This window comes from Lepidochelys olivacea, assembly GCF_965140295.1.
Source record: "Lepidochelys olivacea isolate rLepOli2 genome assembly, chromosome: 1".
Lineage (NCBI taxonomy): Eukaryota > Metazoa > Chordata > Testudines > Cheloniidae > Lepidochelys > Lepidochelys olivacea.
This window is the reverse complement of record NC_140411.1, coordinates 212087457-212104721: the sequence shown is the minus strand read 5'-3', so window position 1 is coordinate 212104721 and position 17265 is coordinate 212087457. Positions and strand designations below refer to the sequence as shown.

Below are 17265 nucleotides of genomic sequence, written 5' to 3'. Positions count from 1 at the left end.
GTTCAAGTCTCTGCTCCAAATCAGGTAAAGCAAGTATTTGAAAACAGGTTTCCTACAGGTGAGTACTCTAACCACCAGGCTATTGGCTATGATAGCAAGGAAATCTCTCTCTGTTTATTCTTGAGAAAGAGATGGCCTGGCTTAGGTGCCTATCTCCAGGAGAGGGTTCTTGGCTGTGAATCCTGAGCAGAGGTAGGCACCCAAAGACCTATGTTGTGTCTAACACTGATTAGGCCTAACCCCTCTCCTCAGCATTTTCTACTAGCTATCTGAAGTAGCTACCCACTCAGCTTGCTGGCTGCTGTGAACCCCATTCTTAAGCACCTAACTCTCCCCATACACAGTGTAGGGAGCCTGCACCCCTCATGCAGGGCAAGAAGTCCACTAGCCAGCAAGTTACCTAAAAGTTAGGCACTGCACCACGGAGCTTTGCAGTGCCTAAGTCTTTGTGGATCTAGCCCAAGGTACCTCACATTAAGCATCCAAAAACTGGGACACCAAGCATTTGTGAACACTTTTGAAAAATTTGGCTGTGAGGGTTTTTTGTTGTTTTTCTTTTTTTAACTCTAGTCACTGAGATTGTTTTGTAGATTTCAACCTTGATTTAGGCTTGGCTGTGTAGATATTAGCATAAGCTTTGATTAATAAAAAAACAAGACTGTTTCCTATTTGTAAAGCCTTACCTTGATCATACAGTCGCTGTGATTGTGTCCAAGACACTTGTTCTCTTGGTTTTTCTCAGCTGGGTTGAAGTGAGGTGATTAGGGATAAGTAGAAGTCGAGAATGGGGGACGAAAGAGCAAGCCCAAGTAGAAAGGTATATCAAGTGATTTTGGATGTTAAAAATAAAACCAGCACACTGAGCAATGTGACCACATGGCTCAGCTTACAGAGCTGTCCTTCCACTATATTTATTAACAGTGTCATTGCTGGAGTGATATTTAATGAAGAAAACAGGAGAAGAGCTGACTCATTTCTTCAGTACCGGGTGCTTAGAGAAATGGACAATAACTTTCTCGGAGTTTCCTAAAATACTGTACTGTAACTGTTTCATGTTTCCTGGAATTCTTCAATGAAGATCCCTACTCCTACACCTTTTGAACTTGAATTCGTACTGCCCATATGATACTGTGCCTTTTACTGGCCTAGTTATCACTATATCCTCTGATCCTATTGCCGTGAACTCCAGTAATAGACACTAAAGGGCTTGTCTACACTACACAGTTTTGTCGACGCAAGTTACGCCGACAATCAAAAACCGGTATAATTACATCCCTTATGCATGTTCACACAATGCTCCTTCTGTCAGCAGAGCACGTCCACTGTTGGTACTCCAGCATCGACAGTGAGCGCAGTGCATTGTGGGTAGCTATTCCAGAGTGCTACTCGCCACCTTCTGCCGCTAGGAGTTGTGGGAAGGCAGAGTGGATGACAGTGCATCATGGGTGCAGGATCAATGTCCCATGATGCAGTTTTTTCCATCCCATCATTCCATGGGCTTCCGACTACATTTCATGGCATTTTTCAGCAAGCCATCTCTGTCTGAAAGGATGGCTCCCGCACGGCTCTCTATTGTGGTCTCTGTTATGAACACATTGTGGATGGTTGTGCAGTATATCATGAACTCCCAATCTGCACAGGAATCAGAGTTGCCTGCTCTGCTGTGAGTCATGGAAAGAAACAACACTAGATTACTTCTGGTATTCACAGAGCAACTGAACATGGTGGATTGTCAGTTCTGGGCTCAGGAAACAAGCACTAAGTGGTGGGATCACATTGTTATCCAGGTCTGGGATGACAAGGAGTGGCTACAGAACTTTCAGATGTGGAAAGCCACCTTCCTGGAACTGTGTACGGAGTTTGCCCCAGCACTGTGATGCAAGGACACCAAAATGAGAGCTGCCCTCTCAGTGGAGAAGCGCATGGCGATTGTAGTGTGGAACCTGTGACTCAAGACTGCTACCGGTTGGTCACAAATCAATTTGGAGTCCAGAAGTCCATGGCTGGGGCTGCATTAACACAAGTGTGCAGGGGCATTAATTGCATCCTGCTATGAAGAACTGTGACTTTTGTCAATGTGCATGAAATAGTGGATGACTTTGTGGCAATGGGATTCCCTAACTGCAGAGGGGCAATAGATGACACACATATTCCAATTTTGGCCCTGGACCATCTTGCAACAGAGTACACCATTAGAAAAGGGTACTACTCCATGGTATTGCAGGTACTTGTGGATCACTGTGGGTGTTTCACTGACACCAATGCAGGGTGATCCAGGAAGGAGCATATGACACTCATTTTCAGGAACTCTGGCCTATACAAAAAGCTGCAAGCAGGGACTTTCTTTCCAGACCAGAAGATTTCAGTGGGGGATGCTGAAATCCTCATAGTGATCCTGGGAGACCCAGTATACTCCTTACTCGCATGGCTCATGAAACCTTACATGGGAAACCTGGACAGAAGCAAGGAATACTTCAACAATAGGCTGAGCAGGTGCAGAATGACCACAGGATGTGCTTTTGGCAGATTAAAAACATGCTGGCACTGCCTTTATGGCAGGTTAGGCCTAAATGAGGAAAATATTCTCATGGTCATAGCAGCCTGCTGTGCACTCCATAATATTTGTGAGGCTCAGGGTGAAAAGTTTCCCCCAGGGTGGAGCTCGGAGGTGGATCACCTGGCAGCTCATTTTGAGCAACCAGATACCAAGGCTATTAAAGAGGCACAGTGGGGGCCTATTTGAATCAGGGAAGCTTTGAGGCAACATTTTGACAATGAGCACCAGGAATGTGCCATGCTTTGTTAACTTGCCACCTTGCAAGAAAATTGTGATTATTCCTGACTGGGATTTGTAGCCAGCAAATGATCAAATTGCCACTATGTATTACTACCAGCAGCAACCACCATTTGTAGGAGACAAATAAGTTGGTTATCTTTCAGAGAGTTTGTTTTTATTCAGTTCCAATTAACAAAACATACAAAAGGCTTGGTAGGAAGGGAGATAAGAGTGCAGGACAGTGTAGGCTCTCATGGCTGTGTGTAAGTTTAGCTATCATTTTGGAAACTATCCAAAGGATTGGAGTGAATGGGGTACCGAGACATTCCAGGAAGTTGCAAGGAATATGTGGGAGGAGTTTGGGGAGAGAATGTAAAGCAGTTCTGTATTGACTGAGGTGGGGGGAATACGAGCAGGTATGTGTTCTGCCTGGAGCATAATTAGGGACTTCAGCTTCTGTGCATCCACTCCTGGTCCTTTACAACAGAGATTCTCAACCTTTTTCTCTTTGAGGCCCCCCCAGCATGCTATAAAAACTTCATGGCCCACCTGTGTCACAACTACTGTTTTTCTGCATATAAAAGTCAGGGCCAGGGTTAAGGAGTAGCAAGTACGGCAATTGCCCAGGCTCCATGCCACGGGGGCTCCGAGAAGCTAAGTTGCTCAGGCTTTGGCTTCAGCCCCAGGTGGCGGGGCTTGGGACTCTGGGCTTCAGCCCCATGTGGTGAGGCTTTGGCTTTCTGCCCTGGGCCCCAGCAACTCTAATGCCGGCCCTGCCCACCATTGCTTTATTATGCACTCCTTGCTCTCCTTTCTGCCCTGCCTGTCTATTTTAAATTTTTCCTTCTGGGGCTCTCTCCACTCTGTGTTCTCTTTTTTCAGCCTCTGAGAATTGGAACACCTCTCGGAACATGTCCTTCTTGCTCCACCTTAGTTGCTTCCTTATCTGGCAGAGGTGCTCTGCGAGTGTTTAGGGGGTTCCCCCAAAGGCCACATCTGCAGAATTGCAAGAAACAACCAACAGAAGCATGATTGTTAGTTCACCCACAGCATTGAATCATTAAAGTAAAATATACCTTTTCTGACATACAAATCACTTTCTCACTGTTCTTTGGCGAGCACACATCTTGGCGAACACCCTAAACATGGGGAGTTCAGCCCCAGGGGGAGGATGGTTGTGTGCTCAAGCTGGGGCAAAGTGTCTAGGGTTTTTTTTTTTTAAGGGGATCAGTGAAGGCGATTAAGGACAATAATAGAAATTCCTCCACCATTTTCCACAAGTGGGGGGTCATTGAAGCTGATTTATCACTCCTGAGGGAAAACAAGGATGCAAGCGTGCATCTCCTGCATGAATGTAGCTTCTGACCTGGTCCCTATGCTGCTCACCTGTGTGCCGTTTGCATAAGTGATTGCCAATTGGCACAGGAAAGTTTCCTACAATGGGTGAAGGAACAAAGCAGCTCTGCCAAGGACCCTTCAGCAGAGGATTTGTGAGTACCTCCAGGAAAGTTTCGTAGAGCTCTCTCTGGAGGACTCCTGTTAGGGGGCTTATTCCTTCACCTACTTATTTCTCTGGTCCTTCTCGTATGAAGAGGGAGCAACAATACCCGAAGTCCAAAGGTGCAAACAATTCGATGTTTATTGGGGTGAACTTCCAGCAAGCATGATTCCAGTTTCCTTCCTTAGTGTCCCCCTTCCCAGCTCTGACACCACAGAGCCTTACCTGTGTCCCTGTTCCCATTCCCCCCCCTTAGCAAAACATGATTCCAATTTCCCGACCCCCATTCCCTGTTCCCATTCCCATCCCCACTCACTCACTTCCTGATTGACTGCAGACTATATAGTAAAACTTGAGTTCTGCTTAGCTATACCTTAACCAATCATTTTACTGAAATTTAACTAACCAATCCTTACATATTGTAACATTATTATTTAAGCAATTATATCCCACCACCTTAATTGGTTTACACCTAGCAAAATTAATTATACAGCAGACAGGAACAATCACAGAACCAGACAGAGATTATGCAGACAAACAATAGGGAAATGGGGACTACAGTGATAGAACAAAGAAATGAGGATTTCACATCCCAGCTATTGGTAAGTGAGTTCTTGCCAGACAGGATGCTATCAGACTAAGTTTCCTTTTACATCTTCTAGGCACTTCCCTTTCTCTGGAGGCGATAGGCATTGTCAGGACAGGATTGTATTCCTAACAGCCCAATAGCACCTTATTTCAATGTGACTAGTTTGGAATGTGAGGATGTGATCAGTCGCTTCCCAGCTTATGGCTGCGTCTATTGCTTAGCCAAAGACCTCAGCCTAAGAACAGGGCCTCAGACTGTCACAGTAAGAGAAGGCCCTTACACTGGCAGACAGTGATTTTGATTCTCTCTTTTATACCTCTATAACTAGCTAAGTGATAAGAATACACCTAAATTCTTAGTATAGGCCTTTACAGACAGGCCTGAATATCTATATCCTAACAACTCCCGTTAAATCTCAGTGTGCATCAACACACTGTTCTGCCACACTGCTTAGCTGTACAGGGGAATGTGAAGCACACGCAAACACAGTTAGTCTTGTACATTTCTATCCTTTCACCCACTTCTAGAATATACAGAGCAGAGGACAGCTTTACCTCATATAACCAACTCAAAAAAATCGCTTACCAGGGCTCTCCTCTCCTGCATCATGTGTGCCAGAGATGGACTGCTGGGACTGGCTAGACCTCTCTCGAGTGGAAAAGATGTCCTGACTGGCCATGTCACCAGACGACCCTGCCGTGTGCTCCACATCGTCCTCATATTCAACCTCCTTGTCCACGACTTCATCCTCAGGGTTGAGTCCACTGTCCGCCATCTCCAGCCCCACCGAAGTATCCACAGGGCTCTTGGTGGTAGAGGTGGTGTTGCTGTCAAGGATGGTGTCCAGCTCTTTATAGAAGTGGCAGGTCTTCAATGCAACACCAAAGCAATGGTTTGCCTCCCTTGCCTTTTGGTATGCCTGCCTCAGTTCCTTTATCTTTGCATGCTACTGATGTGTGTCCTGTTCACAGCCCTTATCCAACATGCCATGAGAAATCTGACCATAAGTACTGAAGTTCCTATGGCTGGAGTGGAGCTGGGATTGCACAGCCCCCTCTCCCCACAATGCTAGCAGACCCAGCTCAGGTGTGCTCCAAGTTTGGTGCATGGAGCTGCCATGGTCAGCTAGGAAGATGCGATGTGAACTGTCCATGCCAAGCAAGCAGGAAGTGGAATTTCAAAAATACCTGGCCCTTTAAAGGGGGAGGGGCAGATGCTTGTGTACCTGGGTGCAGGGCAGCGGAGTTTGAATTGCTGATCACTATGGGCATTGTGGGACTGCTCCTGGAGGCCATTTACAGCAATATAACCAAGCACAGCATCTACACCACCACTTTGCCAGAAAAAACTCTACGCCTCTCATCAAGGTGGTTTAATTTTGTTGGGAAAGCTGGAGAGTTTTGTCAGAAGAAGGAGCATTGAAGTGTGTACAACTCCACTGTTTTTGGATGAAACCTGACTTTTGCTGACAAAACTGAGTAGTGTAGACAAGGCCTAATAGTGATTGTTTGTGTCTGATCCACTGCAGACTAGTCTTATCTCTGCCCTGAAGAGATCCCTCCCATTCCTAGAAGGGAGATGCCACATTGGTGGTGAACCAGAAACATTCCATTAAAATCCAGGCAAAGAAGGCCTATATACCTATTTTCAAAAACCAAGTGTTACTGTTAAAACTGGCTTAGCAAAATGAATAGTTAATAGATAGGTGCCAATAGATGATGCCCATGAAGAGCGGAGGCGAACCAGCTGAGCAGCAGGAAACAGCAGAGCAGCACACAACAGGAGTTTCCCCTGGGAGTTCGCCTGGAGTGAGCCCAGTGAGGCTTACATCTTGCCAATTTCTCTGAGGAAGCTCATAGTAGGAAGGGGATGTGGAAGGGGGGGATTCAGCTGTTGTGACCTGCACTGGATGTGCCATGTTTGTCTTTCTTCCACAGGACAGAAGTGACTTTGTCTGTACAAAGTGCAAGCTGGTCTCCATATTGGAAGAGAAGATTGAAGGTCTGGAGCAACAGATAATGACCCTGCATTGCATACGAGAAACGGAGGATTTTCTGGACAAAAGTCAGGATATGCTTCTACAGGCACAAAGCTCTAAAGATTTAGAGCAGGTTGCACAGCGGAGCCAAGAGGCCAGTGAAGAAGCTTGGCAACATGTGACCTCCAGAAGAAGAAGGGGGAATGTCCGGGTTCCAGCAACGTGGACAAAGGTAACTAACCGCTTTCATGTTCTCTCCACAGGTACCATTGGACCAGATGATACGTCTGCGGGGGAGAAAGCAGAAGGAGACTCTGCTGGTTGGAAGGCATGAGATGCACTGTCCTGAGATGGGGGAGTGGTGGTCATGGAACCCCAAGAGAAGGAGGCGGGTGGTGGTGGTCGGGGACTCTCTCCTCCGGGGGACTGAGTCATCTATCTGCCGCCCTGACCGGGAAAACCAAGAAGTCTGCTGCTTGCCGGGGGCTAAGATTCGCGATGTGACGGAGAGACTGCCGAGACTCATCAAGCCCTCGGATCGCTACCCCTTCCTGCTTCTCCATGTGGGCACCAATGATACTGCCAAGAATGACCTTGAGCGGATCACTGCAGACTATGTGGCTCTGGGAAGAAGGATAAAGGAGTTTGAGGCGCAAGTGGTGTTCTCGTCCATCCTTCCCGTGGAAGGAAAAGGCCTGGGTAGGGACCGTCGAATCGTGGAAGTCAACGAATGGCTACGCAGGTGGTGTCAGAGAGAAGGCTTTGGATTCTTTGACCATGGGATGGTCTTCCATGAAGGAGAAGTGCTGGGCAGAGACAGGCTCCACCTTACGAAGAGAGGGAAGAGCATCTTTGCGAGCAGGCTGGCTAACCTAGTGAGGAGGGCTTTAAACTAGGTTCACCGGGGGAAGGAGACCAAAGCCCTGAGGTAAGTGGGAAAGCGGGATACTGGGTGGAAGCACAGGCAGGAATGTCTGTGAGGGGAGGGCTCCTGCCTCATACTGAGAATGAGGGGCGATCAGCAGGTTCTCTCAAGTGCTTATATACGAATGCACAAAGCCTTGGAAACAAGCAGGGAGAACTGGAGGTCCTGGTGATGTCAAGGAATTATGACGTGATTGGAATAACTCACATGACTGGAGTACTGTCATGGATGGTTATAAACTGTTCAGGAAGGACAGGCAGGGCAGAAAAGGTGGGGGAGTAGCACTGTATGTAAGGGAGCAGTATGACTGCTCAGAGCTCCGGTACGAAACTGCAGAAAAACCTGAGTGTCTCTGGATTAAGTTTAGAAGTGTGAGCAACAAGAGTGATGTAGTGGTGGTAGTCTGCTATAGACCACCGGACCAGGGGGATGAGGCTTTCTTCCGGCAGCTCGCAGAAGCTACTAGATCGCATGCCCTGGTTCTCATGGGTGACTTTAATTTTCCTGATATCTGCTGGGAGAGCAATACAGCAGTGCATAGACAATCCAGGAAGTTTTTGGAAAGCGTAGGGGACAATTTCCTGGTGCAAGTGCTAGAGGAGCCAACTAGGGGGAGAGCTTTTCTTGACCTGCTGCTCACAAACTGGGAAGAATTAGTAGGGGAAGCAAAAGTGGATGGGAATCTGGGAGGCAGTGACCATGAGTTGGTTGAGTTCAGGATCCTGACACAGGGAAGAAAGGTAAGCAGCAGGATATGGACCCTGGACTTCAGGAAAGCAGACTTCGACTCCCTCAGGAAACGGATGGGTAGGATCCCCTGGGGGACTAAAATGAAGGGGAAAGGAGTCCAGGAGAGCTGGCTGTATTTCAAGGAATCCCTGTTGAGGTTACAGGGACAAACCATCCCGATGTGTCGAAAGAATAATAAATATGGCAGGTGACCAGCTTGGCTTAACGGTGAAATCCTAGCGGATCTTAAACATAAAAAAGAAGTTTACAAGAAGTGGAAGGTTGGACATATGGCCAGGGAAGAGTATAAAAATATTGCTCGGGCATGTAGGAATGAAATCAGGAGGGCCAAATCACACCTGGAGCTGCAGCTAGCGAGAGATGTCAAGAGTAACAAGAAGGGTTTCTTCAGTTATGTTGGCAACAAGAAGAAAGCCAAGGAAAGTGTGGGCCCCTTAATGAATGAGGGAGGCAACCTAGTGACAGAGGATGTGGAAAAAGCTAATGTACTCAATGCTTTTTTTGCCTCTGTCTTCACGAACAAGGTCAGCTCCCAGACTACTGCACTGGGCAGCACAGCATGGGGAGGAGGTAACCAGCCCGCTGTGGAGAAAGAAGTGGTTAGGCACTATTTAGAAAAGCTGGACGTGCACAAGTCCATGGGGCCGGACGAGTTGCATTCGAGAGTGCTAAAGGAATTGGCGGCTGTGATTGCAGAGCCATTGGCCATTATCTTTGAAAACTCGTGGCGAACGGGGGAAGTCCCGGATGACTGGAAAAAGGCTAATGTAGTGCCAATCTTTAAAAAAGGGAAGAAGGAGGATCCTGGGAACTACAGGCCAGTCAGCCTCACCTCAGTCCCTGGAAAAATCATGGAGCAGGTCCTCAAAGAATCAATCCTGAAGCACTTACATAAGAGGAAAGTGATCAGGAACAGACAGCATGGATTCACCAAGGGAAGGTCATGCCTCACTAATCTAATCGCCTTCTATGATGAGATTACTGGTTCTGTGGATGAAGGGAAAGCAGTGGGTGTATTGTTTCTTGACTTTAGCAAAGCTTTTGACATGGTCTCCCACAGTATTCTTGTCAGCAAGTTAAGGAAGTATGGGCTGGATGAATGCACTATAAGGTGGGTAGAAAGCTGGCTAGATTGTCGGGCTCAACGGGTAGTGATCAACGGCTCCATGTCTAGTTGGCAGCCGGAATCAAGTGGAGTGCCCCAAGGGTCGGTCCTGGGGCCGGTTTTGTTCAATATCTTCATAAATGATCTGGAGGATGGTGTGGATTGCACTCTCAGCAAATTTGCGGATGATACTAAACTGGGAGGAGTGGTAGATACGCTGGAGGGGAGGGATAGGATACAGAGGGACCTAGACAAATTGGAGGATTGGGCCAAAAGAAATCTGATGAGGTTCAATAAGGATAAGTGCAGGGTCCTGCACTTAGGATGGAAGAACCCAATGTACAGCTACAGACTAGGGACCGAATGGCTAGGCAGCAGTTCTGCAGAAAAGGACCTAGGGGTGACAGTGGATGAGAAGCTGGATATGAGTCAGCAGTGTGCCCTTGTTGCCAAGAAGACCAATGGCATTTTGGGATGTATAAGTAGGGGCATAGCGAGCAGATCGAGGGACGTGATCGTTCCCCTCTATTCGACATTGGTGAGGCCTCATCTGGAGTACTGTGTCCAGTTTTGGGCCCCACACTACAAGAAGGATGTGGAAAAATTGGAGAGAGTCCAGCGAAGGGCAACAAAAATGATTAGGGGTCTGGAACACATGACTTATGAGGAGAGGCTGAGGGAACTGGGATTGTTTAGTCTGCAGAAGAGAAGAATGAGGGGGGATTTGATAGCTGCTTTCAACTACCTGAGAGGTGGTTCCAGAGAGGATGGTTCTAGACTATTCTCAGTGGTAGAAGAGGACAGGACAAGGAGTAATGGTCTCAAGTTGCAGTGGGGGAGGTTTAGGTTGGATATTAGGAAAAACTTCTTCACTAGGAGGGTGGTGAAACACTGGAATGCGTTACCTAGGGAGGTGGTAGAATCTCCTTCCTTAGAAGTTTTTAAGGTCAGGCTTGACAAAGCCCTGGCTGGGATGATTTAATTGGGGATTGGTCCTGCTTTGAGCAAGGGGTTAGACTAGATGACCTCCTGAGGTCCCTTCCAACCCTGATATTCTATGATTCTATGATTGCACAGCTGACTAATTTCGTGCAGCTCCATGTGCCATTTTTTGCGAATGTATAAATAAGTGCAGGAAATAATACATATGTTTGCAAATAATTTGCATATGGCCACAAACTTCATCCTAAGGTCCATACACCTTGTCCTAGGCAGCAACAAGAGTAAGTCCTGGAACTGCACAAACCTTCGTAGCTATGGGAGGTGGGTGGGTGCTAATGAGTGTCTGGGGAGTTAGTGTGTGCTGGGAAGCTTTGTTTGTGGGATTGTCTGGATGATAGATAGGTGTGGCTGGGGGGCTACTGGAAGGACTACGTGGGTGGAGGTGGCTGTGGGAAGCTGGACAAAAGGTAATGGAAGTTCATTTTGTGGGGGTGTCAAAGAGGAAGATGGGGATGACTTTGTGGGAGATTGAGGGGGTGTTTTGGAAGAGATGGAAGCAGTTGAGTGGGGTGATAGGCAGCTAGGAGTTAGGAGAAAGCCTTGTGCCAATACTAGGCCCCCCACCTCACTTTTTGTCTATTGCCTCCTGTCAAGGTTCCTTCCCCACTCTGAACTCTAGGGTACAGATGTGGGGACCTAGATGAAAACCTCCTAAGCTTACTTTTACCAGCTTAGGTTAAAACTTCCCCAAGGTACAAACTATTTTACCCTTTTGCCCCTGGACTTCCCCTGCCACCACCAAACTTTATCTGGGTTCCTGAAAAAACATAGTTTGGAAACATCTTTCCCCCCAAAATCCTCCCAACCCTTGCACCCCACTTCCTGGGGAAGGTTTGGTAAAAATCCTCACCAATTTGCATAGGTGACCACAGACCCAAACCCTTGGATCTTAGAACAATGAAAAAGCATTCAGTTGCCTTACAAGAAGACTTTTAATAGAAGTAAAAAAAAAGAATCATCTCTGTAAAATCAGGATGGTGAATACCTTACAGGGTAATTAGATTCAAAACATAGAGAATCCCTCTAGGCAAAACCTTAAGTTACAAAAAAGACACACAGACAGGAATAGTCATTCTATTCAGCACAGCTATTTTCTCAGCCATTTAAAGAAATCATAATCTAACACATACCTAGCTAGATTACTTACTAAGTTCTAAGACTCCATTCCTGTTCTGTCCCCAGCAAAAGCAGCAGACAGACAGACCCAGACCCTTTGTTTTTCTCCCTCCTCCCAGCTTTTGAAAGTATCTTGTCTCCTCATTGGTCATTTTGGTCAGGTGCCAACGAGGTTACGTTTAGCTTCTTAATCCTTTACAGGTGAGAGGATTTTTCCTCTGGCCAGGAGGGATTTTAAAGGGGTTTACCCTTCCCTTTATATTTATGACACCTCCACTGCTTGCTTTTCCAGCAGGGGAAGCAATGAAACAGAGGCCACTTGTCTGCCTACTCAGCAGGCACCACAGTGGCTTCTGGTGGTTTCTGCAGTCCAGTTGAATGTATTCAGTGTGGTCTGCTGGAATGCATAAGGGTTGGGCTGCATGCATGAATGTCACATGAAATGAGTGACATTTGGCAAGTCTACCAGTGGCTAGGAGAGTTAAGATTGTAAATTGGTTTCTAGTACTGTTATGCCGGGAGCCACCAGGTGATGCTATTATATACAGTCTTACAAGTTCTTTTTCTTAAAGTGCAAGTAGCGTACAGTCTGAAAAAAATGTATAGGGCACTCCCCTATAGTTAAGGTTGAGAAGCCCTTTCTGTTTAAAGGACAACTCCTCTAAGAGCTCTAAAATCCATACTGTTATTCAAATTGCCTTGAAATTTGGATTGCTGCATGGGCTAAAGTTAGTGAAAAAAACAGACACCTGACGGACATAGCTATGCCAACCTAACTTTTACGTGTAGACCAAGCCTCAGTGTTTGAGCATAGTGCAAGTAGAGGCACCATCCGTCCATTACAGTGAAAAGGAAGAGTATGAGTACATGCGTTATGGGTGTTGTGGAGCATTGCTCAAACAGGGGTAGAGTTAAGAGTGCATGGGCCTTGGCTTAACTGTGCCTTTCCTAGGTTCAGAAGTTTGAATTTTGCTGAACTCAACATTCTGAAAGGGTCCAAGCTATCACCAGGCACTCTTAACTCTGTGTTAATGAAGTTTTTTGCCATTTAAGTAATTTTGTGACGCAGATTCATTTGGGAAAACCTATTGCAAAACAGCAGAAGCACTCATATACTATTTTTTCATTTTTCTCTGTAGTAAAACATTTAGCAGATATTTCCATTCTTATCCTCTATTATACACAATTCCTTAACTATGGCTGTGGTGTTACCACTCTGTTATCATGTTGTAAGTAGTAAGTTGACAGATATGGAACCAGTAGATAGCACTCAGAGAGATTCAGTATTGTTCTTGGGTTTGGTAGAACCAATAACATTTCTTGTTATTGTGCATGGCAAATCATTTCTTGTTTGCAGAACATAGTGCCAGAAGTAAAAGTATTCTTACTGCTTTATTTCTTCTTTGTAGCTGACCAGAGGCATTGAGGGCTAGTTTCACAAAGGTATTTAGGCATTATAACTAAAATACAGAAAATATAAAGTAAAAACGCAGTTGCAGAAAAATCCAAAGGTGTTACAGAAAAGTATGGTAACAATGTACAAAGGTTATTTAGAGACTGAAAAATCTCAGAGATGGGATGGAGGCATATTACACTGGCCTCAAATGAACAGTGACATTCAGGAAGCTGTTAAGGCTTGTTGCACGTGCCAAACATACAGCCAAATTGAGCAAAACTCCTCATGTTGGTGGCAAAGAAAAAATTAGCCCCTATAGTAAAGTAGGCATAGATTGATTTACATTGACTGATTATGTATTTGTCCAAAACTATTATTCTCACTTCCCTAAAATAGCTTTATCAGAAGATACTACAGCTAATCTATTTTTGCTACACATAGCATACCTGACATAGCAATGGGTGACAATAGGCCACAATTTAGTGGGCATGAGTTAAAGTATTTTGCAATGAAGTACAGGTTCAGGCATGTAATTGTTAGTCTCCATTATCCCCAATCCAAGCAGCTGATGGAAAACTGTGTGAAAATAATGAAGTATCTACTAAAAAAGGCTGCAGAGTTAGACTCTGATCTGTATTTAGCACAGTAGAATTACAGAATGGACAACCCCATACACAGTTGGTGCACCTGCTGACATTTACTTCAGCAGACAACTGAAAATAAGAATACCAGCAGTGTTAGAAACTGATGTCACAGTCACCGGGGACTTCCAGATGTATAAAGGGACAGACAAGACAAACAATAAAATAAAATAATAATAATATGATTTGGTGTCCTGCGAGCTGCCGCTACTTCATGAAAATGACGCTGTGTGTATCTGTGCTGGGAAACAAACAGCAGTAGTATTAGAAAAGATAGCCCTGTGGTCATTAGAGGTTATCATTCCCAGATTGACACAGGCAAAGAAGGAACAGGTGACAAATCCCAGAACGGAGGGGGCTACGGGGCACTGAGTCAGCAGTTTTGCCGGAGCCAGTCTCAGACAAGCAACAACTGCATGACATTGAGATAACTGAGTCCGAGGACATGGAATAATGAGAAGAAGTAGATTTGCCACCTCCTGACAGCAGTAGTGTTGATGCTCCTGAGGAGCCCCACAGATCCAAATGACAGTGCAAGGCACCTCAAAAACAAACTGAATATTTTTAGTAAGCTTAGCTACTAGGTTGGTAATAAGTATTTGTGTGTGTTATATTCATTTTTTTTTGTTATTAAATTTTGTGTTGGAAGGCAAGATGTGATATTGGGGACTGTGGCTTTAAGAGCTGAGCTTTCCAGACAGGGAGTCTGGGCAAGGTGCTGCGAAGCTCTTGCTGCTATACACAGCCAGCTGGAATCTGACTCAGGATAAAGAAGTGTTCTTGCAAGCACCTTAAGTGCTGTGTGATAATAACTGAATACCACAGGACATGAGTTATTCCCAGAGATTCTCAGCTTTAATTATTTTTTTTAAAAAAAGTTTCTAGCCCCTTGTGATTGTGAGAAAAGCTTGAATATGTGACTCCTAAGCATGCCAACATCAAAAGGCAAATAAAGAAATGCCAACATTTAATTTTTAAATCTCGTTTTAAGGCAATATCACGATTTTTTTGCGGGCTTGACTCATGATTTTTGAACGCTGGGGTTTGCTATACTCCTGCATGCAAGCTACTACCCCTCACGCGTTTCTGCAGACCTCAAAATCAGCTGATCGGCTGGACTGCAGAAATGACCTGCAATTGTAGTTTATGGCCACCAGAGGCCGCTGTGTTTCCCGCAGAGCCGGCAGCCCACTAGTCTCCAGATCGCTCATTTTTTGTTTGAAACAACTTTTTGTTTAGAAATTTAAGCAAATTATAGTAAAAAATTAAAAATGATATAAAGTCAAAATCTAAACAAAATATTTCAATCAACTTGAATCAAAAAAGTTTTTGGATTGTTAGTTTGTTAAATTTTTCAAGATTTTGACTTTAGTCTCAGTTCAGACGAGGACAATTTTTCAAAATCTCAAATATTTTCCTGAGATGGGAAAACCGTTTCCTACCCAGTTACACTCCAGGCTGACTCAGCCAGCAACCAGCCCACCCCTGGACACTCCGGTCCACCCAACAATCCCAGGTTTCAGAGTAACAGCCGTGTTAGTCTGTATTCGCAAAAATACACCGGTCCACCCAAATATACTCCGGTCCACCCAACAATCCCAGCTACCCAGCGCTCCCATCCAGCTGCCTCTATAGTCTTGTCCCCATGTGCATCTTCTCCTGGACACTATCTCCAAACCCAGCCATCCCTAGCCTCTCCCCAAAGCTATCCAGCTACCCCTGGACATCCCGACAAACCTAGGCACCCTCCAGCTGCCCCTCTGGACATGTGTACAATCCCAGCCTCTAACCATGCCCCTCTTCTCCCTTAGACACGCCTACAAAACAGTTCCTCCCCCAACTATCTCATGATTACCCTACAAACCTAGCTTTCCCGCAGCAATCCCCCCAGATATCCACACACTCAGCCCCTCTGATAGCCACCAGCTATTTCCAGTTTCCACTCCCCCCAAACCCAACTCCCTCAATTACTCCCCTGGATACTCTTGCAAACCCATCTTCCCTCACCTTTCACCAAACTTCCCCCAGCCAAAGAACATGAGTCAGGCCTCAAAATATCATGATTGGTTTATAAATCCTGAGAATTTTTTAAAATGTGCGTGTTTTTCATTTGACTTCTCCTTTTTGAATCTTTAAAGTTCATGTTTTCTAGCTTTTCTCTAAAACCATGAGGGCTAGAAACTTTTTTTAAATGAAAGCTGAGATTTTCCTATGGTTCAAGAACTGAGGCTATAAGAAAAAAAAAGCAAGACTTGTGATAAAATCATGAGAGACAGCAACACTATATGTGTAGTCCCATTAAATTCATGCATCCGATGAAGTGAGCTGTAGCTCATGAAAGCTTATGCTCAGATAAATTAGTTAGTCTCTAAGGTGCCACAAGTCCTCCTGTTCTTTTTGCAGATACAGACTAACACGGCTGCTACTCTGAAACCTGTCATTAAATTCAATGGGACTACTCAGGTATATATTTTTGGAGGGCTGGGGCTTTCTCATTCTACCTACACAACTGTTGATATAGACAAGCTACGCAGGTATAAATTTTTGTATTAAAGCTAATGTTAAAATATATAATACACAGGTTAAAGAAAGAGTGTCTGTAACTCTGGGTAGAAGGCTTAAATTATGCAAAAGTACAAAGTTTCATTTACAAATCATATAATACATATGGTACATAATCTGCAATAACCCAAATTTAGATTTATACATTTAATGATACGGTTTAGATATTAGCATCCAAATACTCAGGTACATCACTAATAACAGTTTATACTAGGAGTTCGTTGTGGAAAGCAAATATTGCCATGAGTGTAGATTGTCCCTCAGTAATTGTGCATTTAGGATAGAATCATAGAATCATAGAATATCAGGGTTGGAAGGGACCCCAGAAGGTCATCTAGTCCAACCCCCTGCTCAAAGCAGGACCAATTCCCAGTTAAATCATCCCAGCCAGGGCTTTGTCAAGCCTGACCTTAAAAACCTCTAAGGAAGGAGATTCTACCACCTCCCTAGGTAACGCATTCCAGTGTTTCACCACCCTCTTAGTGAAAAAGTTTTTCCTAATATCCAATCTAAACCTCCCCCACTGCAACTTGAGACCATTACTCCTCGTTCTGTCATCTGCTACCATTGAGAACAGTCTAGAGCCATCCTCTTTGGAACCCCCTTTCAGGTAGTTGAAAGCAGCTATCAAATCCCCCCTCATTCTTCTCTTCTGCAGGCTAAACAATCCCAGCTCCCTCAGCCTCTCCTCATAACTCATGTGTTCCAGTCCCCTAATCATTTTTGTTGCCCTTCGCTGGACTCTCTCCAATTTATCCACATCCTTCTTGAAGTGTGGGGCCCAAAACTGGACACAGTACTCCAGATGAGGCCTCACCAATGTCGAATAGAGGGGAACGATCACGTCCCTCGATCTGCTCGCTATGCCCCTACTTATACATCCCAAAATGCCATTGGCCTTCTTGGCAACAAGGGCACACTGCTGAC

General features: G+C 45.3%; 1 protein-coding gene across 1 annotated transcript in view; it reads left to right on the top strand.

Moving 5' to 3' along the window:
* Nucleotides 1-6826, top strand: part of VAMP1 (vesicle associated membrane protein 1) — a 126960-nt gene extending 120134 nt beyond the window's left edge. The window contains exon 5 of the mRNA XM_084617667.1: nucleotides 6801-6826. Within this exon, the coding sequence (XP_084473793.1) occupies nucleotides 6801-6811 (11 nt within the window). The 3' untranslated portion in view covers nucleotides 6812-6826. The remainder of the gene's footprint in view (nucleotides 1-6800) is intronic.
* Nucleotides 6827-17265: the final 10439 nt, after the last annotated feature.